This window comes from Urtica dioica, chromosome 1, assembly GCF_054948205.1.
Source record: "Urtica dioica subsp. dioica isolate 48M chromosome 1, U.dioica_male_clone48M_v1_H2, whole genome shotgun sequence".
NCBI lineage: Eukaryota > Viridiplantae > Streptophyta > Magnoliopsida > Rosales > Urticaceae > Urtica > Urtica dioica.
The window spans coordinates 14800456-14826933 of record NC_142756.1 but is presented as its reverse complement, the minus strand read 5'-3'; the positions used below and the strand labels follow the sequence as shown (position 1 = coordinate 14826933).

The 26478-nt window shown below is 36.0% G+C and overlaps 2 protein-coding genes across 2 annotated transcripts; one reads left to right on the top strand and one right to left on the bottom strand.

The window, feature by feature from the left end:
* The first annotated feature begins 4450 nt into the window (after nt 1–4450).
* Nucleotides 4451–5202, top strand: LOC149407421 (uncharacterized). The gene has a single exon (XM_089627682.1). The coding sequence runs from the start codon at nt 4570–4572 to the stop codon at nt 5092–5094; it is 525 nt and encodes a 174-aa protein (XP_089483808.1). The 5' UTR covers nt 4451–4569; the 3' UTR covers nt 5095–5202.
* A 10739-nt stretch (nt 5203–15941) lies between these two features.
* Nucleotides 15942–19994, bottom strand: FRS10 (FAR1-related sequence 10). Its single transcript, XM_089613662.1, has 4 exons — nt 19596–19994; nt 18123–19201; nt 17603–18046; nt 15942–16850 (listed from the first exon to the last, which is right to left on the bottom strand). The coding sequence occupies exons 2-4, from the start codon at nt 19155–19157 to the stop codon at nt 16257–16259; spliced, it is 2073 nt and encodes a 690-aa protein (XP_089469788.1). The 5' UTR covers nt 19158–19201; nt 19596–19994; the 3' UTR covers nt 15942–16256.
* Between the last annotated feature and the right edge of the window lie 6484 nt (nt 19995–26478).

Below are 26478 nucleotides of genomic sequence, written 5' to 3'. Positions count from 1 at the left end.
AGTCTCCTAGTTACTTGGAATTCTTAGGACTACATCATCGGTATCAAGTTGTACTTCGTAAGATAATTATTGTACTGATTTTACTTGTAATACATGTATATTAGTCATTTTATCCATACTTAATAAGGTTATTGGTTACTTTTTTTAAACATAATGAAACTATGGCTATTATTTAATAGCCTAAATTTAATAAGGTTATTTTTCTTCCTTGCCCAATTTATATTCATATTCGTTTTTATTTTTTATTTTTTATCTTTTTTTCTGTATCTTTTCAAAGCCAAAGACCCTATATATTTTCCTTCTAAAACTATATTTATAACTAGGTATAATTGACAACAATAATATCAATTCTTGTCACTTACAAAAAATCAACCAAAACTCAAATATTGACACATTTAGTATCAAATCGGTCATGAAGTGAGTTGATTTCATGACACATTGTTCACGAACTAGTTACAGTTCGTGATCGATTTGGTACTAAATATGTCAATATTTGAGTTTTGGTTGATTTTTGGTAAATGATAAACAAACAATATTATTGCTTGTCAATTTCCTAAACAATACACTCTGGTATAAGCTCATTTGGCTCTTGCTCTGTGAAAGCTTATAATATTTTTTTTTTTAATTTAAAAAAAGTTCACAATCCAGGGTCTTCTTAAGTTACTAAGCTCTTCTCTGTACCAATCATGTCATGAACTTCGAATTTAGTCTAACTTAAAATACCATTTTAGAGTAATTTTTAACAAAATTTGCCCCTTTATAAATTGTTTGGAGAAATAATATTAATTTTTTCTTAAGTATTGATTCATTGGTCGTTAGACTAACAAATAAACTAATATAGTGTCGGGTACACAATGCACGTACACCCTTTTCGTTTCCATTTTTATTTTAATTTAACTTTAATTTAGTCAGTTTATTTGTCAATCTTGAATTTATTAACAAATTAAAACCTAAATTTAATGCTTAAACTACATATGAGTGTGTGGTATTATTAATCCATCCATAACATAAATAATAAGAACTCAAGCAAATCCTTCTCTTTTCAACACATGGATATAGTGTCTATTCGTCACGTCGTCAGTCTTTATACATATATATATATATATTTTTTTTTTTGTTTTTCCTTGTTTCTTGATTGTCGGCGTCCTTCGCTTTTTATCTTTTTTTTAATATTAATCCAAATTCCTCTCTCTCTCTCTCTCTCTCTCTCTCTCTCTCTCTCTCTCTCTTCCCATTCATTTCTAGCTGACATGTGACTATTCGTACTCTGCCCTTCCAACTTCTTCTTCTGTATAATTTTCCTAAAAAAATTCATCAACAAAAAACCTCTTCATCTTCCCACTTACCAAAGTCCATATAGCAAACCTGGCATTCGGCACGGTACCACACGGAAGGAAAGCCTTTTGAATGCCATGGTGTACGTGACGAAAGTGCCGATTTTGGTATGACTCGGAAATGGAAAAAAGACTTCCATGGATTGTTGGAAATAGTAGAGTGGTTGTCGAAAATTGACAGAGGTTTTGATATCGTTTGGACATCAACGACTGAGAATATTTGTCCGTTTATTACCGTTTGAAATTGAAATTAGCAACATTTTTATACTTTCATCCCTCCCTCAATTTACACTATAAAGACACCCGATTTTCATTCAATTTTCACAACAAATCACATTCTCAACTCTCTCAAATCTCTCTACAATCTACATTTCTCTCTACATATTCTATATATATAAATGTTGCATATTAGTATCTTATTTTAAACTTTTAACATTTGAGTCCCTTTCATTTACCATTTAAATTTGATTTTTCTATTACTTAATGGAAATTAACGAAAATGCTAACTTCCATTAAGCTTAACGAAAATTCGACTTCTGTTAAGCCATGTGTAATCAGAGAAAATGTTGTGTTTCTTATTCAAGTTCAGGATGTATTTATATACGTAAATATGCTTAATGTACAAGAAAGAAGTAATTAGCAAGTATTATGTAATTAGCCTAACAACTACATGATAATCTCCCTAATAGCTACGTAATATTCTCTATAATATCTATCGTAATATTGTAATATATTATAATAGTCTATATTAATATATAAATTGTTTCGGACGTTCAAAAGAGAAAAAATATTTCAAATTTTGAAATATAGATTGACGGGAAATAGTACATATTGTTGAATGGGATATTATATTATATATATATAAACTAGAAGAACCCTCTCTACTCACAAAAGCATTGTTCAGCGAACAATGTTTTTTAAAAAACATTTTTTTTAAGAAAAACTTTCGTTTTAAGAAGAAAAAAAATAAGAGATTAGACCATAGACATAAGTAGTGTACATTCATAACAATTTTTTTTATTTTTATCAAAAAGATAAAATGTCTCCGAAAAATTTAAATACATTTATTTCAAACCTGAATAGTTTTGGATATGTCTCTATATATTTCTTCCTCCAGACTAAAGTATATTAACTATTCTCCAGCAACGCGCGGGGCATATTGCTTATATAGAATATATAATAGGAATCTTTATCAATAGCTATAAACGTATATATTGTGCTGGCCGAAAAGGCTGCTCGGTATTCTGAGAACAAAGATATTCATCACCGAGTTCGAGTCAAATAGGCCTGAGAGCTCTTGAAGGTTAAAAAACGACTCGTTCATAAGTCAAGAACGAACCCTATCAAGCAAAACTTTGAAGAGAAGAGAAGATGATAGATCAAAGACTAGTCAAAACTAAATAAACACGTGTAAAACCAAATCAAAATGCACACATCGACGGTCAAGACCGAACACCTGAGGGATAACCACCAACTACAAGAGTAGCGGGAAGGGTTATTAAGAAATCGTATGGGACGAGGGATTGATCACCCTATAATATTCATCGTCACGCCCGCAGACATAATACGTCCAAGAACCCAAGACACCTATAAATAGAGGAGAAGGAGACAAAACAGGAGAGATTTTTTAGCACACGCACAAGCCATAATCATATTTTTGAATGTGTATTAGTATGTTGGTTTTAGTGAGTAATAGCAATATAAATGGAAAGTAAAAATTGAGCGTGTTTTAAATAAAGGAAAGTAATGATTTTTTTTTAATAAACAAAAACTGTTAAAGCATAATAGCCTACCAATAAAAAAGTCAAATACAAATTTAATCATCAAAGAGGAAGAAAAAAAAAAAGTATCAACGTATAAACAATAATATAAAGGTATCATTATTTAAAATAAAATAAAAAAAGAAACTCGGCTATCTTTTTTTTAGAGAAAAAGTAGAATTAAAAACGAAATGGATGTTTGGCTCAAATAGTTCCTAACCTTTCATGATAGTGGCATTTTAGTCTTTAAACTATTTTTTGAAGTATTTTGGTCCCTAACCTATTGATTTTGTAGTATTTTGGTCCTTTTTCGAAAAAAATATATTTTATTTTATGAAACTATATACCTTATAATAAAGTTATTTTAGTTTGTAAATATGTTTTAAGTTAAAGTGGTGTTGAATTATAAATAAAAATATTATAATTTTTTCAAAAAAAGATCAAAATCAATAAGTTAAGGACCAAAATATTTCAAAAAAAAGTTTAGTGATCAAAACGCCACTATCATAAAAGGTTGGAAACTATTTGCGCCAAAAATTCAAACGAAAAATATAGAAGGACAAAACAGTACTTCGTTTAAACAAAAATTGCATAAATAATTCAAATTGAGTAATTATTTAAAGAGAAATTGCCTCACTACCAATATTTGATAAGTTTTTTTTTTTTCCAATTTTCACCAAAAACTTAATTTGACAAAAAATACTAGTAAACCACTTGTACAAATACAATTTTACCCTCAACATGGTGTCAACAATTGATATCTCTATATCGACAATTGACATCTATTGTTGACATCTGTGAGTTTTGGGTTATCTGTTTGTTAACATAAATGTCAACAATCGACATTTATTTTTGACATCTATGTCAACAATCGACATTTATTTTTGACATCTATGTCAACAATTGACATTAATTGTTGACAGTAATTGTTGAGGATAACATTGTATTTGTACAAGTGATTTAGTAGTATTTTTTGCCTATTTAAGCTTTTGGTTGAAAATTATAAAAAACTTATCAAATAGTGGTAGTTGATGCAATTTTTCTTTTAAATAAAAGTATGTAAACTATGGCTATTTCTTTATTGTTATACTTTTATTTGGCTTAATTTGTACAATTTCTCATATAAATTTGGCTGGTTGCTTGAACAGGCAGGTTGACGGAAACTTCCTTTTAATTAATTAAAGAACTGGTCTTCTCTCTTGTCTCCGTACCTTACAAAATCAAGGGACCATCTATTTTCTCTAATTGCGACAAGCCTAGACTTATTGTAACAGACATTGATACGTGATGACTGGTCCGTTGACTTGAAGTCTTCCTCTTCACGACGACTAATCAAAATCATATAAAAAGCCAACACGGAAAGATCAGTTTTGCAAATTCGCTAAATCACATCAACCATATAATTATAAAGCTCTCACTTGATCTCCTAGCGAACCAATAACAATCTTTGCCGATAGGTTTATATTCATCAAAGCATGGAGTCACTGAAGCGCACGAGAAACGGCACCGCGTCGAAGAAAAAAGCCATGAAATTGTTGCTCTCGCTCTCGGCTTTCTCGGCCATGATGCTGTATTTGCGTTTCCTTCTGAACAAGCTCTACGACGTCATCTATGTCTCCGTTTCATCAGACCAGTCATCTATCCTTGACAAGAACGTCGTTTTTCTTCTCTGTAACGGCCTTTTGGTCGTTATCTTAAAAAACTCCGTTAGAGCTGCTGACACGTCGGAAAACGACAACACTAGTCGAGTCCTCGTTACGGAGAACCCAGAACGACGCGTCGTTTGCTTTGACGATGGTGTTAATCGTAAATCTGCAGAGAATAATGTAGTCTCGGTCCTTGCTAATGTGTACGAACATGAAGTAATGGGAAATGAGCTTGTTGTCATTGAAGATCTCGAAGAGAAAGAAGAAGAAGAAGAAGAAGACGAAGAGTTTAACCAGAAGTGTGAGGATTTTATTAGAAGGGTAAAAAAAGAAATCAAACTCGGAGGTCTATAGTTTCTAGAATTTTATGGTTTCGAGTTTCGATTACTTTACTTCTAGAATAGATTGTTAATTAAGAGTGTTTTTTTTTTTTTTTTTTTTTTTTTTTTTTTTTTTTTTGGGGGGGGGGGGGAGATTCACTTCCGGAAGTTTTTTCTTCTCTTCTTTTTGGAAGTTTTTTTTTTCTTTTTTATGAAAATCAAGGTTAAGATTCAGTTATATATACCTTAGACCCCCGTAAGTTATAAACTTATAATGACAAATTTGATTTGAAATGGCAAAAGTAACGTTTTTTTTCAATGCAATGGATTTAAATTTCCATATCAGTCATTATTACGCGCTTGTTCTTCTAATATTTAGGGCCCTGAGTGATTGTGAATATATATTATTACATTCGGAGCTAAGTCGAGGGGGCAAATTTGAAAGAAAAAAAATTAGGAGAGCAAATTTGAAAAAATTATATAAATATGGGTAAAAAGTATTAAAAAAAAGTTAAAATTTTTAGGGTAAAATTTGCAATTTTTAAATTTCAGGGGAGACATCAACCCTCCTGAGTATTAGTTATGAATATTATTCTCTGTTCACCGTGATTTTGAAAGGGTTATTAAATTACATAAAAAGAATTTAGAATAATATTTTTTGAGAAGTGACATTATTGATCAAAATTATATGATATATTAGTGTAAGTGCAAGTTACACTATTTTGCAAAATTACATGATTTATGGTAAATTTTAAAGGGGAATGCATTTCTACAGTTTATTGGCATTGAACTCGAAATCTCTGAGACGATGTATGTGTGAGATTATCACTAGACCAAACCAACTGTAACATAAATGACAATAAGATTATAGAACAAAGCCAAGAAGGATTTACGATACAAACATTTGTCTATATATAGAATACAATAAACCCATAAGATCAGACACATAATCAAGGGAGAAGACAAGTTCAATTTACCGATTATTGACAGATATTTCAAAATCTCAACCAAAATATTTTGTAAAAGATCTCATAGTTATTTTGTTTTTTGATTTTTAAATTTTTTTTTTATGACGAACCTAATATGTATTTGGCTTCTTTTGTAAAATTAATTTCATTTTGGCCCTTGCAACGCGTTCTCTTCATTTTCCACCCCTCTTGTTTATTTCATAGATTTAACGCTGTATATGCAACTCTTTTCGTCGGCAGATCACAGTGCTTCAGCGATATTTCATACCAAAACAAATTTATTAACGTATCGCGACCAGTATTCTAGAATCTAAATGATCTACGACGGTATGATAATATTTCAACCCATGGGCGGTACAAAAATTATAAGCATAAAAAGTATGAGTGAGAAATAAATGAAGAAGTAGAATTTGGCAGGAAATTGCTTAATTGACTTGGGGTAGTAGACTAAGGTCTTCTTCTGACAACTCAGATAGAAAAGTCAATAATCTTGGATGGATTTGTCGCATTTTCTATTCGTTCACACAAGCGGCGTGTATCATAAGATTCGAAAGCTCCCTCAATTATTACTTCTCTAGTCGTTGCAAATACTTTTGGGGCCCCAATACTTTTCCTTGTAAATAAAATTTGGCTGTTGGCCATATCTAATTTGTCGACATAAAGGTAAATAAAATTTGGCTTTTGGCCATATCTTAATTCGTATTCTCTATTAATCCATTTTTTAATTGTATATGATTTAATCCATTTTGTTTGTTTGGAAACATAACTTCAAAAATGGTACACTTTAATTGTGTCTTCATTTCTTATGTAATTAGTTGGAAATGTTCTCATTAAATTTTTTTTTTTCTTGTAATTATATATATATATATATATATATATATATATATTTGTATATTCATCAATTTTAAAATAAGTCTAAAATATTTTCAGAATTTCGAAGCTCTCTCTTTCCTTTCTGATTCTCTCTCTCATTTTCTACATGGTATCAGAGCCCATAAACATAATCACCATGAACATCTTCGAAAACTTATTTTCCTTCAATACCACTTCATCCGCCTCTCAAACAATGCCCACTCGGTCGAACTCAATCAATTCTCCCATCATGTCACGAATCACAAACTCAATGGCCACAACTTTCTCCAGTGGTCACAATATGTACTCATGTTCATTTCTAGGAGAAGAAAGGACTACTACCTCACCGACATGACCAAAGCTCCGAAGTGAGAATATCCGACATACAAGGGTTGGAAGGCTACAAATAGCATGATGATGTCCTGGCTCATAAACTCAATAAACCCCAAAATCGGGGAGACATTCCTCCACTATTCCACATCAGTAGAAATTTGGGAAGACCTAGAGAAATCTTCTTCGACTCAAAAGACGCGTTTGAGGTATTCGAGACTGAGAACATTCTTCATGACTTGCGTCAAGGAGAGAAGTATGTTACTCAGTACGTCAGCTCGCTCACACATCTCTGGCATAAGATCGATCTCTACAAACACTTGTCCTGAAGATGCAAAGCTCTACCGCATAATTGTGGACACCAAACGTGTGTTCAAACTGTTATCCGGGCTCAACAAAGACTTAGATAACGATCGAGGTCAGATTCTCAGTACAAAACCACTAATCATGCCTTCTTTGCGATTAGACATAAGAAATTAGAAGGAAAATCATGCTTGGATGAAATCAACATAATCTGTGCTTAACTCTGAGCGCTAACTCATTAGCTCTCATCATCACTTGTGATGAAAACCTAGCAGCTCGAGCATCCGCAGACATCAAGCTAATTGGGTGTACCTGATGAAACACAAGTCATAAACAACTGAACTATTCAAATCCTTCCACAAAACCATCCTAACTCAGTTCGACACCTCCATTCAGATCGTTCACACTGATAATGCCCGAGATTACTTCAACTTGGAGCTCGGTCAATTTTTCAAAGCCCAATGCATAGTTCATTCCAGCTCGTGTGTTCATACCTCTCAACAAAACCGACATCTCCTTGAGGTTGCTTGAGCTATCATATTCTCCTCAAATGTCTCATCCCACTTCTGGGGAGATGCAGTTCTCACAACCACCTACCTCATACGGCGAATGACATCTCGGGTCCTCAACTTCATAATTCCAGCTCGTGTTCTCCTTGACAGATACCCTCAAACACGACTCATATCCACACTCCCACCAAAAGTGTTTGGCTGTTCCGTATTTACCCATAGATATCATCAAGGAAAACTCGAGCCAAAATGAAATGTCCCTCCAAGCTCTGGCACAGTAATCCCAAACACTGCTCCCATGTCCAGCCCACCAAAATCATCCGATGCCCCTCCAAGCTCACCTCAGTAAAACCCGAGCTCCGAAAATTCAAACTCAAGCTCGGATGTCCCTTGTAGTCCAAACCTCACCCAAAGTCAGGCACAAGCTCGGATCCCTGAAGTCTGTCATGTCCTGGACACCGACAACAGTGAACAAGGAAATAGCTCTTCTTCCTCAGACTCACTCATTGCCTTGAGAAAACCTACTCGGTCATGTGCCCATATAGGAATGAAGATTAATACTACGGAAATCTCTCGGCGAGCTATCAAGCCCGTGTGATAAGAATGGACAAAGAAGAAGTGCCAAGCTCCATCAAAGAATCTTTCTAGATTCTAGCTTGACGAGCTACAACTCATGCATAAATCCAAAGTCTCAAACATAATGACACCTGAGAGATCACCGAGCTACCATTCGGAAAGTGAACTGTCAGATACATATGGTTGTTCACCATCAAACATAATCTCGATGGCACCGTGAAAAGGCTTAAGGCTCAACTCGTCGCTAAAGGGCACACTCAGGTTTATGGCATTGATTATCAAGAAACATTCCCACTAGTAGAAAAACTCAACACCATTATAGTTCTTCTCTCTCTTCCTGTCAACTTAGATTCGTCTCTACTCCAGCTCGATGTGAAGAATGTTTTCTTGAATGGTGAACTAGAAAAAGAAGTTTATATGCAAATTCCACCGGGCTTCGAAAACGATAAGGCTGCCAACAAAGTCTGTAAGCTCAAGAAGTTTTTATACGGATTGAAGCAGCCACCTCGTGCTTGGTTCGGGAAGTTTACTCACGTAGTCAAACGATGCAACTACTCGCAAATACTAGCACATCATACATTGTTCTCGAAAATCTCACCCGAGGCAAACACTCTATTCTGAGTGTATATGTTGATGACATAGTCATAACTGGAGACGATCTCTAAGAAATAGCAAGATTGAAGCAAATCATGTCATCCGAGTTTGAAGTTAAGAATCTTAAAAACTTGAGATATTTTCTCGGCATGGAGGTATCTTTGTATGAGAAAGGTATCTATGTATCTCAGCGGAAATACACTCTCGATCTTCTCAAAGAAATTGGCATGCTCGACTACAAACCAGCTGATAATCACATGGATTCGAACATCAAGCTCAGACTCCCGAAGTTGCGGACAATTAAGAAAGATTCTAATAACTCGTGAAAAAAACTCATCTATCTCACTCATACCCGACTTGACATCGAATTCTCAGTGAACATGATCAGCAGATTCATGAATAACCCATCAAAGGCCCACGTAGAAGCAATCATGTGAATTCTTGATCAGTATCTTAAATCCACCCCAAGAACGGTCTTTGGTTCAAAAAGAGAAATAATCGAGCACTTGCAGTTTTCACGGATACAGATTGGGCATGGTTAGTATTAGATCAAAAATCTACATCTGGTATGTGTACCTATATTTGGGGTAATCTCATCACCCGACAGAACAAGAAACAAACAACCTCAAGATTAAGCTCGAAGGTCAAGTTAAGCTCCTATGTGACAACTAAGCTGCCCTAAGCATGGCAAAGAATCTAGTCCATCATGACCGAACTAAGCACATCGAGATCGATCGTCACTTCATCAGTGAGAAGATAGAGTCAAAGATTATCGAAATGGAGTGCATTCTAACTCAACATCAAGTGGCATACATTCTGACCAAGTCTCTTCATGGAGCTAGCATCTCCGAGATATGTATCAAGCTTGATATTCTAAACATTTACAATCAAACTTGAGGGGGCGTATTGAAGTTCAGCTCGTCAGTGTAGGCTAGTGCGTCCTCAGAATCACCACCAGTATTGGAAACTAAAAGCGTAAAGGAAAGAAGAAAAAATAACATTGTTGTTTTATTCCTTTGAAATTATATCTCACAGCTCAGTATTTTCTCTTTATTTATAGAGAACCAACCATGTTGTGTATCACTAGAAATCAGGAAAATAGAATACAATTTGGAAATAAAATAGAATTAGATAATCATCCTGATACACTAGGATAATATTCTGATCAGCTAAATAAAGAAAAAAATATGAAATAATAAATAGAAAATAACTTCCTATTTCATTGTACGATTGATCATACTCCCCCTCAAGTTGGACCGTACAGATTGTACATTACAAGCTTGGTAGTCAGCTTCTCAAAAGTAGGTTTGAATAAGGCCTTCGTGAGAATGTCTGCAGTCTATTCAGTAGTTAAGATGTATGAAACAGTGATTATCCCGTCCTTGGTGTTGACCGGAGACTGAGCAGCAGCTCCAAGTTCTTCTACGAGCATCTTTAGCCATAGTGCCTCACAAATTCCCTGAGCCAAGGCTCTTAGTTCAGCCTCAGCGCTACTTCTTGCTACAACAGGCTGTTTTTTTACTCCTATATGTCACTAGATTTCCCATGACGAATGTACAGTAACTAGAAGTAGATCTTTTGTTGCCCGCGTCACCAGGCCAGTCGACATCGATATAGACTTCTATTTTTATTTATTCATTCTTTTTGAAGAACAAACCTTTTTCCGACATTCCTTTGAGGTACCTGAGTATCCGGTTGACCTCTGTAATGTGAGTCGATGTAGGTGCATGCATGTGTTGGCTTACGCGGCTGACTGAGTACGCTATATCTGGTCGTGTATAAGAAAGATAGATCAATTTTTTGACAAGCTACTGGTACCTCTCTTTATTAACACTCTCATCATTCTCCACGTTTTCTATCTTCTTGTTCATGTCCCTCAGTGTATTAGCTCATTTGCAGCCCGTCATACCAGTTTCCTTCAAGAGCTCCACACATACTTCCTTTGGGACACAGAAATACCGGTTTTATTTCTAGCAATCTCCATTCCTAGAAAATACCTTTGATATCTCAAATCCTTCATCTCAAACTCTAGGGCTAGATCTTTCATAACTCTCTCCATTTCAGCCTTGTCATTTCCGGTTATGACAATATCATCGACATACACATTCAAAATAGTGATGTTGTCCTTGTCTCTTTGGATGAACAAGGTATGATCAATGTGAGTTTGGTTGTATCCTTGCTTCAAGATGGCTTTGGTAAATCTGTCGAACCAAGCCCTTGCTTGAGTGTACCTTTTAGCTACCAATCGTGCCTTGTATCGTTCGATTAAACCATCAGCTTTGAACTTGTCGTGAACACCCATTTGGCTTTTGAACAACTTCCCACGTTGAGTTATCTTTAAGTGCTTTCATCTCTTCTTGGATTGTCTGAGTCCATTCGATCTTGCTCAATGCACCCGACTATTGACTTCCCCATTGGCTTTTGAACAACTTCCCACGTTGAGTTATCTTTAAGTTCTTTCATCTCTTCTTGGACTGCCTGAGCCCATTCGATCTTGCTCAATGCCTCTTGTATTGTCTTTGGCACTAGATTTTCTGAGAGCTGAGAGATAAAACACTGTATATTTTCAGAGAGATGAGCACATCCAACAAAATCAGAAATAGGGTGCTTCGTGCACGTCTAAGTCCCTTTTCTTAAAGCAATCGCGACATCGAGTTCAACTAAACTTGTGTTTGTTCCTAACTTTAGGTCAGAGTCCTAATCAGCGCGAGCCTCGGTGTCTCTACTAACTTCTCCTTCTTGGTCTCGTCGTGAATAAAATTTGTCAAATCTTGACAACAACTTTCGTGATTCAACCAGATCCTTTCCTATATGGTTTGTCGGTAGTGAGTCAGGAATTTCCATATCTTTTTCAAGCTGTGAGGCTTGGATGTCAGTTGCTTTTTCGAGTTGAAGGCTTGGAGATGGTTCCCACAAATATTCCCTTATAGATGTGTGTGGAGGAAGGTGGTGTTTTCTGGTATATTTCCCAAAGGCTGCACTAAACTACGTGCCTCCCCCTGAAGTGGAGCTTTAGAGTATGAGAATTCGTGTTCAAAGAAAGTAACATCACGGGAGACACTTTATTTTGAATGATGGGGGAAAAACAACGGTAGCCTTTTTGTGTTGCTGAATACCCTCTAAACACATACTTATGGGAACAAGGATCAAGTTTACTGTGATTTATATCGTGTATATGAACAAATGCAGTAACCCTGAACACACAGAGATCTAGATCATACGAGAATCGATTTTCGAGAAAGTGTTTTTGTAAAACAGAGAAAGGAGTGGCAAAGTTGAGAACATGGGAGGGCATCCGATTTATTAAAAAAAACATGTTGTGAGAAGGGCTTCTCTCCAATTTAATTTAGGAGTGTTTGATTTGAAAAAGAAGAGATCGAGATACCTCTAACAAACGACGATTTTTCGTTCGGAGTGTGAGGACAAGAACTTTGATGAAGAAGACCATTTTCTAGAAAAAAAATTTATTCAAAATAGTGTTAAAATATTCAGTACAATTATCGGTGCGAAGAATTTTGAATCGATGAGTTAAATTGTGTTTTAATCATAAATAAAAAAATATTTTGAATACTGAACTAGTCTCCGATTTGTCTTTCAACTAATAAACTCAACTCATGCGTGTATGGTCATCAATGAATGTAAGAAACCATCGTTTATTTGATAATGTATTGATGCGAGAGAGTCCCCATATAGCACTGTGAATAAGAGCAAACGGATGTGAGGCCTTGTATGGAATTTGGAAACAAGTGGCCCTTTGATGTTTGGCCATTTGGAAAATATCACAAAAAAAAACATCTAATTTTTTTAACAATCAGGAAATAAACGACGTAAATACGGAAAGCATGATGGCCTAAGCTTTTATGGATGATCATTATTTGTTGGTGTCTTGTTGGAGTTGTAAGTGATACTGTTTGACAACTTTTATTTGTGGATTGTAGATAGTAGTAAAGACCCGAGTGCTCCTTAGCATGACCAATCGTCCGGCCCAATATCTGGTCCTGAAACAAACAGGAGGATGAGTCAAACACAACTTTGCACTTAATATCAGAGGTGAGCTTGTTGATTGATATAAGATTGATTTTAGAAAAACTTGGGATGTACATAACATTGGTGAGGCAAATATTCGATCCAAGATCAACCGAACCAATGCCCAATACGATGGATGTTGTACCATCAGTAATCTTTACGAGGGGCATATCATCACACCCGGTATAAGTTGAGAAAAGCTTATGATTTCCCGTCATGTGATCGAACGCTCCAAAATCAATAATCTAAGGATCTGATTGATGAGCAATATGAGCAAATGAGGATAAGGTAGTACCGGTCTGTGCTACATGCGATGAAGTTGAGGACGCAATCATTTGTTGAAGTTGTTTCAGTTGGGTCGCACAGAAAGATGTTTCAGCAGGTAGTTCAGGGCGAATGCTCGAGTCATTAAGAGCTTTTCGGTATCCGAGTGTCGCTGATTTTTTGGAACCCAATCAGCAGGCTTTCCATGGATTTTCCAGCATATCTCTTTGGTGTGGTAGGGACATTGGAAATGATCGCACCATTGCAAATTGCAGCAAGGTTTGGAGCCAGAGTCACGAGCAGCCATGGCAGAAGCTTCAACAAGTGGTTGTGGTAGAGACAAAGGCCCGAGCATAACCTGTTTTCGGCTTTCCTCTCGACGAACCTCTGCAAATATTTCATCCATGGACGGAAAGAGTTTGATGCCCCCCAAACTTCATCGAGAGAAGGATGTAGCCCGACAAGGAAATCGTAGGTTCGTTCTCGGGCAAGGATCTTTTTGAACACGGTGGCATCCGAGGGATCTTTCCATGTGAGTTGGGTGAAAAGATCCATTTCCTGTCAAATCTTTTTCAAAGTGGTGAAGTAGGTGGTTACCGATCCGCTATCTTGGTGAAGATCACGGGCACGAGTGCGTAACGTTAACATCTAGGAGGCATCTTCCAAATTGGAGTAAGCCAAGAAGACTGCGTCCCATATAGCCTTGGATGTCGGATATAGCAGGTAGACTTCAACAATTGATTCCTCCATCGTACTGATTAACCATGACATCACCATGAAATTGTGGACTTCCCATAGGGAATAGGATGGATCATAAATTTTTAGCTGTAGGATTGATCCATCAAGCTAGCCGAATTTACCGTTTCCCTTAATCACCATTTGGATAGATCTAGACCATGGTAAAAAATTACGTCCGGTCAATTTGAAAGGAGTAATGTGAAGGGACACAGAATTATCGGTAGGGATAGATGTAGCAGTGGGAAAGGTGACACATGGGAGGTTTCAGAGGCAACCTCCAGTGTATAGCCTTGCCTGACTCCAGGAAAGGTCCGTTTTGACCATGGCTCTCTCAACTGATAGAGGCAGCAGTGGGAGAGGTGACACATGAGAGGTTTCAGAGGCAACCTCTGGTGTATAGCCTTGCCTGACTCCATGAAAGGTTCGTTTTGACCATGGCTCTCTCAACTTTAGCTTTTGGATCCTTGCTCTAATACCATAAAAGCATATGGGAAAGAAGCAAAAAAAAAAATAACACTGCTGTTTTATTCCTCTGAAATTATATCTTACATCTCATTATTTTCTCTTTATTTATAGAGAACCAACCATGTTGAGTATCACTAGAAATCATGAAAATAAAATACAAAAAGGAAATAAAATAGAATTAGATAATCATCCTGATACACTAGGATATTATTCTGATCAGCTAAATAAAGAAAAAAAATATGAAATAATAAATAGAAAATAACTTCCTATTTTATTGTACAGTTGTTCACAAAAACATAACTTCGGAAGTTGTGCACCTTGTTCTCATTTAATTCTTCTGCTTCTGTAACTCTATATATACTTGTATATTCATCAATCTTAATAACAAGTAGAAAATATTCTCAGAATTTCGAAGCTCTCTCTTTCCTTTCCAATTCTCTCTCTCTCTCTCTCTCTCTCTCTCTCTCTCTCTCTCTCTCTCTCTCTCTCTCTCTCTCTCTCTCTCTCTCTCTCAATTTCTACATATTTAATAAATTTAACTTCAAATTCTGTGTCGTATTTCCTGAATTTTTATTGTTGCTTTAAGTATTTTTATTTTTATTTTTTTCTTCATTTGCGAACATTTTTTTATTTTATTAATACATGGTGTATATAATTAAAACATAATATCTTTAGTAAGCAAACAAGAGAACTATGAGATTACCCCTATATTTGGGGTAATCTCATCATCTGGCAGAGCAAGAAACAAACAGTTGTTGCCCGAAGCAGTGGAGAAGCCGAGCTCAGATCATTGGCTAATGGAGTGAACAAAAGTTTGTGGTTATGATGGCTAATGGACAACCTCAAGATTAAGCTCAAATGTCAAGTTAAGCTCCTATGTGACAACCAAGCCCTAAGCATTGCAAAGAATCCAGTCCATCGTGACCGAACTAAGTACATTAGAGATCGATCGTCGTTTCATCAATGAGAAGATAGAGTCAAAGATTATCGAAATGGAGTGCATTCCAACTCGACATCAAGTGGCATACATTCTCACAAAGTCTCTTCATCGAACTAGCTTCTCCGAGATATGTAGCAAGCTTGATCTTCTAAACATTTACAATCAAGCTTGAGGGGGAGTGTTAAAGTTCAACTCGTCTTCTTCGGCTCGTCAATCTAGACTAGTGCGTCCTCAAAATCACCACCAATGTTGGAAACATAACTTAGGAAGTTGTTGTGCACCTTGTTCTCATTTAATTCCTTTGTTCTCATTCGTCAATCTTCATTTGCGAACATTTTTTTATTTTATTAATACACTGTGAATATAATTAAAACATAATATCTTTAGTTAGCAAACAAGAGAACTATGAAAATCAGCGACGACAAATCAAAGACTCGTTCAACTTTCAGCCAGAACTATAACCTCAATTTCACCAATAAATAAAACAATACTAAAAAAAGGATAAATTATTACAATTTACACCATCAATGGCCATTTCCTCTCCTATCTTTCAACTCGATGTAAATACAGCGATACCAACAAAAAATAATAATTTCGCACATCCAAAATCTGGACTGACCTTCAATTCTGCCTATGACTCACTCGCATTGTTAATTGCCATAACCGAACCATGTTCTTCAGTCCCGGGCATCCTTCTCACATTTTCGAGAAGTCCCGAGAGTTCTCTGCGGACATAATCGAACCGATCCTTGGAGATCGACGACTCACTCAGCAGAGTCTTGGCCAGCGAGCGAAAGGCCCGGGCGTCGGCTTCGTCGATCGGTGCCGGAGAATCCTCTCCCTGCCGCCGCCGCCAACGGAGGAGGAAGTACTTATCCGGGATCTCGAAGTAGTTCTTCGCAACGAGCACTCGGACCGAGTGCCTGCACAGAATCCCCGAGTGCTCGAACTCCTTGCACGAGCACTGGATTCGTTCTTCCTCCTCCGGTGACCAAACCACGAGACACTCTCCGTCCATTTTCTTGAAGTGCCTCACGAGATACGACCCGTTTGACATCTCGACGCTCTCGTACTGCATCGAGAGAACGATTTCGTGCTGTAATAGGTGGAAAGCGTAGGGTGTTAGAACGCTCCTCGCGTGCTCTTCAATCGGCAAACACGTCTTGATGTGCGTGTATTGGGTTGCTTCTCCGATTTGATTCTCGTAATTGGCCAAAACATTGACCTACCAAAAAAATAAAAAAAAGAGCATGCTAAGGGTCTCTTTGACACTGTTAAGCAAACGGGGATTCGAAAGACCAGAACTCTCCCAAAAGCCTAAGCTTCCCTCCAATCTAATTTTTCTATATATAGACAAATATATGAATTACTAATTATTCTAAAATCACCTCTAAACTAACTACTAATTGTTAAAAGTACTCTCACCCCTAAGATCTTAACAGTTCGTCACAGTTTTCAAAAAGCTGCATTCACATTTCAAAACCCCTCTATATTGTTTTCCATGTCAACATTAATATATGAACTGTCTAAAACAATATCAATAATTTTTTTCAAGTTATATCGTTTTTTAACATTGTATTTTAGGCTTCAGAGAAGTGAAACCATCGAATGGTGTTCTCAAATTTTCTGTCTTTTGTAACTCCCATTTTTAAAAACTATACTTCATAGTTTTTTTTCAAAACACCTCTATATAGTCTTCCATGTCAACATTAATATATGAAATGTCTAAAACAATATCAATAATTTTTTTTTTTTTTTTCAAATTATATCGTTTTTAACATTGTATTTTAGGCTTCAGAGAAGTGAAACCATCAAATGGTGTTCTCAAATTTTCTGTCTTCTGTAACTCCCATTTTTAAAAACTATACTTCATAGTTAGGAACCGAACACATAATTTTGTTTTCCGTAGTAAAGAAAAGTAAATAAAAAGAGTCTGAACATGTTAGATTCCGAGAGTTTAGTATTGTTCTTGTGTACCTGCTCAAAGAAAACTTGCAGACACGGTTGTACACTCAAGATTCTCTTCATGAACGACTCGGAGGATTGTGAAAACTCCTCTGTCATCATACGCGCCAAGAAGTGACTCCTGACATAAAAGAGCAGCCACGAAGCTCGGTATGAATACAACAGCGCAACATGCTTATCAGAAACGATCCCATACCGAGCAACCAAGACGCTCCATTGGTGCTCGAAAGCCTCTACGCTCTCCACATGACACAACCCATCGAAATCCGATCTGAATTCCGAGTACTGCGACCCGAGACACAGAGAGAACCAGCTCGGCAGTTTCGACATTACATGCCATATGGATATCACGTGTTTAGTGTTTGGCAACTCCGTCGCTATGGCGTCTCTGAGCGCCGCATCTATATCGGTTAGAATGGTCTGTGGATGTCTTCCTTGCATGAATTGAACGAAGTTCTGCCCAAAAGAATAAAAATCATGAACGATAAACGAGCATTGATCACGAGAGTTTCACAGGCAGTCCCAAACTAACCTGTAAAGCCCAAGACATCGAATGAGATCCTTCGTCTTGCAGCAAAACACAACCCAACAGAATCGCCTTCCCGTGATTGTCGATGCCGAACCAGAGTCCGAGAAGCAACCCGTGAGCGGTCGAACGATATGCGGTCTCGAACGAAACCACGTCCCCGAAAACCGGTACGAGAGAATTCACATACGACCACGCGATATTCTCGACTCTCTCGTTCCCACTCGCCGCGGTCGTCGTATAGTTGTAGACAAAGCCCGGGTGCCGTTCCGCCATGGCTTTGCAAGCCTCGACGAGCTCCGAAACCTCGTTCTCTCTCTTCTCAGAGAGCAACGCATCGCTCTCTTGGACCGCCTTCTTACAAGTCCGAACGAAGTTCCTGACATCTTTCTCGATGAAAGGCAATTGTCCAGGTCGAACACCCTTCTCCAGCTCCAAAACCTTCACGATCCGATTCACCGGAAACCCGGCTTTCGACAGCAGAAGAATTCTCTCCTGATCGGGTTCCTGTATCTTCCGATAAGCCGGAAGAAGCCGGACCTGATCGTCCTCCAAAAGCTCGTGATTGTGAACGTTGCTGAACTGAGAAACGAACCACTGCGCAACCCCGTCGGCGATTTCTTTCGTCAGATACAATTTCGCGTCGCAGCCGCACCGGACCGATTTTCTCTCCCTCGGATGCTCCACATTGGGTTTCTTCCTCGGCTGATTGAAACCCGACCGGTAACACACAAAGTCTCTCCGGTACACTCCCAAGTTCTGGCTCTCCGTTGACCGAGCTTTTCTGATTGAGAACCCGTTCTTGCGAGCGAAATTGCTGTAATACTCGAACGCTTCGTCGTCGGTGCCAAAGATTTGGCCCACGTAAGGCGTGAATACGATCCCCGAGGACGACGATGATGCCATCGATACATCGGTTTTCGCATGTTGAGAGCTCAGCGACGAGGTTTGATCGTCTCCTTCGTGCTTAATGTAACACTTCCAATCTGCACAAGGGCACTGTTGGCGTCGAATCCAGATATTGTTCGATGGCTTCATCATTGAAAAACGGGCCTTGAAACCGTTACGAGTATGTCTTTTATTTCCTAATGAACAACTCCAAGGTAAGCAAACCGAAAAAATAACGGAAAAGAAAAAAAAAAAAAAACTACATGCGGGAATATTACACACAATCACTTTTCTAACCAAAAAAACAATATTTAAGACTAGAAGACAAGAATTGAGCTTGTTTTGCTTACTTCAGAGACTGAAACGAAAGCATAGTGATAGTGCTCATTTTAATTAACATTTACAGAACAAAATGTGAACCCAGAAATTAAGTAGCTAAAATCCAAATCCGAAGGTCATCAACTAAAGCTAAACAGCTGTTTAGGTAAACCGATAGCGATAGTGATAAAGAAAGCACAAATCTGATCCGAACCTTGAAGCAATAACTTTGAAGCTCTAAAAAGAACAAAAGAAACTCAAGGAAATATGTACCAAAGCAATTGCGTGTAGCGTTCAGAAACGACGAAGCCCTGAAATGGCTTGTCTGAATTCACATTGTCGAGTCTCGAAGCATCACGAATCTGCTAAATAATCACCTTGAACATGAAGAAAAATTGAACCAAGTCGATGAAAGATTAATGTGCCGAGAAGTATGGGAATTTAAAGAGGGGAAAAATGATTGCCAAAAATGCGATGATTCCTTTAGACGTCGCCGAGTTTGGTATAGCTCCGAAATCGCTTGTCACCTCTGCAACTGGAATCGAGAGCAAGTTGTGGGCAAGCTTTGTGGTTGACGTTAACGAGTCAATAAACGAACAAAATGTAAATTACATCGACTGTTATGGAATAGAGTAGAATAAGATTAAAATGGGGTGTGTTTGAGCGATGATTTAGTTTTATGAAAATACTGTTGCGGATTGATTTATCGATTAAAAAAACATTATAAATTTAAAAAAAAATCAGAAAATAAAATAAGAACATCATGTTGACGGTGACTCAACATTTAAAAACATTATAAATTTAACGTTTTATTGATTTTATTATTATTATTATTATAAATGGGCTCCTCATGCTCAATTGCTCATGGTAATATTTTGATAAAAGCCAAAAAAAAAAAAAAAAAAAAAAAAAACTTGAATTACAAATATGAAGTTCAACGGACCACATGTGTTGTCTATTGCGGGCACCTAGCTCGAATGAGGTTTATGCCTAAGAATATAAATCATATCTCAAATTTAATATCAAAAAAATAAATTTAAAACCGTACAAAAATCATATTCACGTTTAGATTATTGAAACATAAAAATTAGAGAAAAATAAAATAATAAAAAAATTCATTAAAAAAGCTCGATTGATATTTGTGTGCAATCTATTTGGTAATAAGCTCTCTGCTTTAAATAATTTATTACGATATATACGAAAAAAATTTGGGAAGAAAAAACGACACTAATGCACTGATATATAAGAAAAATGAAAAAAAAAAAGAAAAAAGATTGGACAAAATAAAACGCTTCGTCCTCTCTAATAAAGAACACTAAATCTTCTTGTGCGTAACCACCACTCTTTTACATGGTTACAGACGTCCGATGTTGCTTCAACATGTCTCCTATCAACATTCTCTCTTCCCTCTTTGTTTTCTTTATTTCGCAGATGAGGTTGTCTTTCAACTGTCTTCTGCGGCGACTCCTCTCTCTTTTGAGCCGGATATTTTCTGAGATTGGCGTTCGGACATTTGGAAGGGTGGAGATTATTAAAAGGGTGGCTCGATTATCCTTGGCAAAGAGTGGCGAATGCCAGAGGCTGGGAGGTGTCATAAATGGTCTTGGTTTTGGATACTTGTGTTTTTTTTTTTTCCCAATTGTATTGTTGTCTTGTTTGCTTATTGCTGTTTTTTGTATTTCCAACTCTATGGTACTGCTTAAGTCTTTATTTATTGTTGGTTATTTCTTGGTTTGGTTCTGATGGGATACGGCTTAGCCGTCCGCCCCCATCTCGATTGTGGGTTTTCTGTTATATTTTTTCTACGCAGGCTGAATAGTCATCTTCTTCATGGTCATCGGGTTGAATAGTCATCGGACTTTGATTGAATGGATCTCTCCACCAACCATTTTGGGTATTTTGCAAGGGCTTTATGGGTGCTCGAATTTTAATGTGCTTTCCGTTCTCACGTTTGTCGAAAACTTGCACAAGGTGAGCGATTACCTACCCTTAGTATTAGATTCATTGCTACTCAAGTCTATAATGTATGTTGTTAGATGTCATTCTCTTATATTTAAGGGTACTTAACCATATTTCTAATGGTAACTTTGTGTAGTTTTCTCTATAAAAAAGAAAGAAAAAAAAAAGACTACTTTATAATATATTTGGTAAGAAAAGTGAATGAAAAGAGACATTATTACGTACGTGTGTGTGTATATATATATATATATATATATATATATATATATATATATATATATATATATATATAGATATATATATATATATATAGATATATATATATGAAGAAAATGACGGACACTCTCTCACAAATCACTGTTCATTTTGCTGTATCCATTTAATTTTTTTAAATTACATAAATATCTTTTACAACTTCCAAAATTAAAAATATGTTGAACTACAAAATTTAAGACCCCTAAAATCTATAATATTGTCATAGTTTAAGAAACTTTTAGATATCGCAACATTTTATATATGTACATTGTGTCATTTATCACTATATATAAAAATATAATGAATTATATAAATAATTAATTATCATCAACATTTTAGATATTTTCATTGTGTCGTTTATCTGATTTTTGCTTGTGAACATATATAGATGAAGTAGATTGTTATAACAGTGAAGTAATCAGTTGTCCTCTCAAGTATAAGAAATATAGGAATATAATTGGAGTATAATTATATATTTAATTTCCTTTGGAGTATAATCACTCTTATTGCGGGAATTATTCTTAACATTAATATATATCAAACTAGATAATCAAATGATTCATCGGATCCTTACAAATACGTAATTCATATCACTTATTTAATTCATATTCATATAAAAAAAAAATTCACTTTTTCTTCAAATCTATGGGTGTTTTGGTTGAAAAATAAAAAGAGAATGTTAATGAGAATTAAAAAGACAAATATAACGGAATGGAAATGAATACCGATACAATTGTTTGATTTTTTTTTTTTTTTTTAAACTGTTAGAAGTAAGAATAGAATAAATTAGTAATTGACAAAAATATCCATTACTTCATCTTTTTCCAAATGCAAATAAGTAGTTTCATAATTATTAATTAGGTTTTGCTATTACGAAACCAGCAAATAAACATAGCCAAAATCAGCTAATACTACAGAAACAACGTCACACTAACACATAACCAGTCAAAACAAAACCATACTACAGCTAAGTAAACAACATGATTAGATCCCGACGGAATCGTGGGGCTCGGCGATGGAGGCGGGCAATAGGCATATTGAAAAGGATGAGCTTGCGGCTTCCGCGGCGAGGAGGGCCCATCGGAGATAAAGGCTCGTCGGAAGGCGTCGAGGTCAGGGTCGAGCACCTCGTAGGAGACTTGTCGGCAGAACGGCACGCCAGACCTCGGCGTTTGGCCGTGATCGTGTTCATTTCGCCATTCAGATCACCGCCGGCTCATTTTTCTCAGATTGGTGTTTTCTATTTTTTTTTTTTTTTATGCTGTATTCAGACTTTAAAAACAATTTAGTTTTTTTTTTTTTTTTTTTTTTTTTTTTTTTTAATAATGGGGCTGTTATGGTAAAAATGATCTATCTTTAATGGAAAGGTTGATTGAAAGAAATTATTATTCTATAGAATTTTAATTCTAAAAATGGTTTCCATTTCATTCTTTCAATTTGACCCAACCAAACATGCTCCGTGATAGAGATTATTCAAAAAAGAAAATAAATCATTTTTTTAAGTACCAATGGTAACGACACAGTAGCCGATCTTCACTTGATGGTATAGTCAGACATCCATTTTGAACCCTTGCACACACGTCCACCTCATATTGGGTCAATCTCTTCTTTTTTTTGGATTGAAGGGGTCACAAAAGATGATCTTCACTTGTTGGTGTCGTCAAACATCCGCTTTAGATCCTTGCGCACATGTTCACCTCATACCGAGCCAATCTCTTCTTTTTGGATTGAAGGGGTCACAGTAGATGATCTTCATTTGTTGGTGTTGTCAAACATCCACTTTGGACCATTGAGCACACATCCACCTCCTATTGGACCAATCTCTCTTTTTTTTGGATTGAAGGGGTCACAATAGATGATCTTCACTTGTTGGTGTTGTCAAACATCCACTTTGGGCCATTGCGCACACATCCACCTCCTATTGGGCCAACCTCTTCTTTTTTAATTGATGGGGTCACAGTAGATGATCTTCACTTGTTGGTGTAGTTAGACATCCATTTTGGGCCATTGCGTATACATCCACGTTCAATTGGACAACCTCTTTTTATTTTTATTGATAGTAGGCGATCTTCACTTGTTGGTGTAGTCATACATCCACTTTGGGCACTTGCGCACACGTCCACCTCCTATTAGGCCAGCCTCTTCTTTTTAGATTGAAATGGCGCTGTAGTAACTGATGCCATACTCCCTGGAAAAGCTCGAACGACCTTCTATGTCTTCAGATTTAGCCCAATACATGTATCACCCTAACTGTATTCATTTTCTACTATTGAGGTATTAATCAAGGCCCATCGATCTGCACTTGTTGGTGCAGTCAGACATCTATTTTGGGCCCTTGCGCACACATCCACCTCCTATTGGGCAAACCTCTTTTTTCGATGAAGGGGTCACAGTAAACGATCTTCACTTGTTGGTGTAGTCAGACATCCACTTTGGGCCCTTGCGCAAAAGTCCACCTCCTATTAGGTCAGCCTCTTCTTTTTGGATTGAAGTGGTCTCTTCGTCTTCAGATTAGGCCCAATACATGTCACTCTAAGTGTATTAATTTTCTACTATTGAGCTATAATCAAGTCCCATCGGTTGAAAAAATTTAAGTCCAATTGTTCAATTGCTAAACTCTTACTTACTTTTGCTACTTATACTAACTCGTCTCTCCAAAACTATAAGCGGGCTATAAGGATTACAAGTGCACACTTCTAAATTATATTCAGTTTATTTTATTGATACATTTTTTACCATATTTATTATTTGGTTTTTTAATGTTTACGGTTTTATTTAAATTTTTTTCAAAATTATTATGCAAGTCTTCTAATTATTTATCGGGTGACTTTTCGAGTCTGAAGTTTTTATATTTTTATTTTTGCCATACATTGTCTCTCTCTCTCTCAAGAAATTCAAATGATCTCAAAGCAACGCCCTATGTAGTCACGTTTCCCCAAAACTCACCTAAATCAGAATATCATAGAAAATTATTTAGAAGTTACATCAAACAATAAAATATAAAACTATAAATCAGACTGGACAACCAACGTTTTAGACTATCGGTCTCGTTTAAAAAAGTTTTATCTAATCCGGTCTTATTTGGATTTTTAGACTAATCTAAAATGGTCCAGTCTAGTTTAAAAAAATATAACTAGACTAATTGGATTTCGTTGTTTTTCTCACATGGTCTTCTCTCAAGTTTTTCAAACCGTTTAAAATAATGTGGTTCTTAAACAATACTATGAAATTTTTCCAAATAATGTAAATATCTAGTTTAAAATCCAATTTAAAACCGAGCCCACTCCTATCAACTTGTAAATACCACTAAATACATTTATTCCATCTAAACAAAAGCGAAGAGGTGAGGGGAAAAAAATCATTATGGAAAATATAACTCCCTAACTCACTCATGCCAAATTCATTTATCTCTTACGAGAATAAAAAAAAATCATTTCCTTCTAGCTAGCTTTTTCGCTTGATCAAACGCTCTCTCCGACGCTCGATCACTAGATCGCTCTTGCTCTCTCGCGACAATGGCGTCATCCAGGTACGCTGACTGTTGATCTTCGCTTAAACTAAGCCAATGATGTTCTATCTAACCAATTCTCCCTCCTCGTCTCTCCGCAACTCTGCTCATAGGCGATAAAAGTCTCTTTGCCTTCGCCTATCTCTCCGAGGCCGTATTATGGCTCATTTAATCTATATTTTAAATCAGCAATCGACCGAATTATCTCTCGTCTCTCCACAACTTTGACATCTCCAGCGCCGATAGCGACAACTATAACAACTATAACGACATGTGAGTTTCTATGTTTCTGATTACTGAATTTAGTCTTCCAAATTAATCTAGGTTATATATTTTTTGTTGGTGTAATCACACAGCCACTTTAAACCATTGCGCACACTTCTACTTCTTATTGGACTAACCTCTTCTTGTATGTATCACCCAAAGTTTATTCATTTCCTAATATTGAGCTCTTTATCAAGGCTCAATAATTTTTTTTTTAAGTCTAATTTTTCGATTGCTAAACTCTTACTACATTTTCTATTTGTAGTTACTGTTCTCTCTAAAACTATAACTCATTTTCTATGTGGGATTTTTTCCAAGCTTGAGTGCACTCTATTTTTTATAAGCATTACATACTTCTGAATTATATTCGGTTTATTTGATTAATTATATTTTCATTTCATTAATACATTTTTTACGGTTATTTGGATTTTTTTTCACAGTTTTTTTATTCAAAATTATTATGTAAGTCATTTAATTATGAAAAAATTATACAAAATAGCCATTTGAAACTTATTGATTAGCAAAATGGTCGACTAAACAACTAGCCAAAACAACACTCATACTTTAAAATTATAGCCCAACTATTAACATATTTAGGAAAATAGCCAATTTATCATGACAACATTCTAATATTCCAATAGTACCCTTAGGTTAATATTATTAACTATCATAGTAAATAATATCATCCATAACAAAAAAATTAGTAAATCTAATTAACAATAACAAAAACTACAGTAAATAATATTTTGTTGTAACAAGAACGACAGTAAATCTTATTTACCGTAACAAGAACAATAGTAAATATTATTTACCGTAAGAAGAACCAAAGTAAATCTTATTTATCATAACAAGAACAAAAGTAAATCTTATTTATCATAACAAGAACGACAGTAAATCTTATTTACCGTAACAGGAACAATAGTAAATCTTATTTACCGTAACAAGAACAATAGTAAATCTTATTTACCGTAACAAGAACTAGTAAATCCGACAGTAAATACAATTTACTAATTATTTCTGTGAACAATCGAGGACAGTAAATCCGACAGTAAATCATATTAACCATTCGCTATCCTCAGCATGCGCATTCTCAACACTTCAACATCATAGCAACGTCAAAGATAGAAAATATCAATTTTAAAATCCATAATTCTCTATATCAGATACATA

Excerpts from the sequence above, each read along its gene's own strand:
- LOC149407421 (XM_089627682.1), top strand. The coding sequence starts at position 4,570 with ATGGAGTCACTGAAGCGCACGAGAAACGGCACCGCGTCGAAGAAAAAA.
- FRS10 (XM_089613662.1), bottom strand. The coding sequence starts at position 19,157 with ATGATGAAGCCATCGAACAATATCTGGATTCGACGCCAACAGTGCCCT. Across the intron at positions 18,047-18,122 it reads CGATGTCTTGGGCTTTACAG|AACTTCGTTCAATTCATGCA; the intron begins GTTAGTTTGGGA and ends TCTTTTGGGCAG. Across the intron at positions 16,851-17,602 it reads TGCAAGTTTTCTTTGAGCAG|GTCAATGTTTTGGCCAATTA; the intron begins GTACACAAGAAC and ends TTTTTTTGGTAG.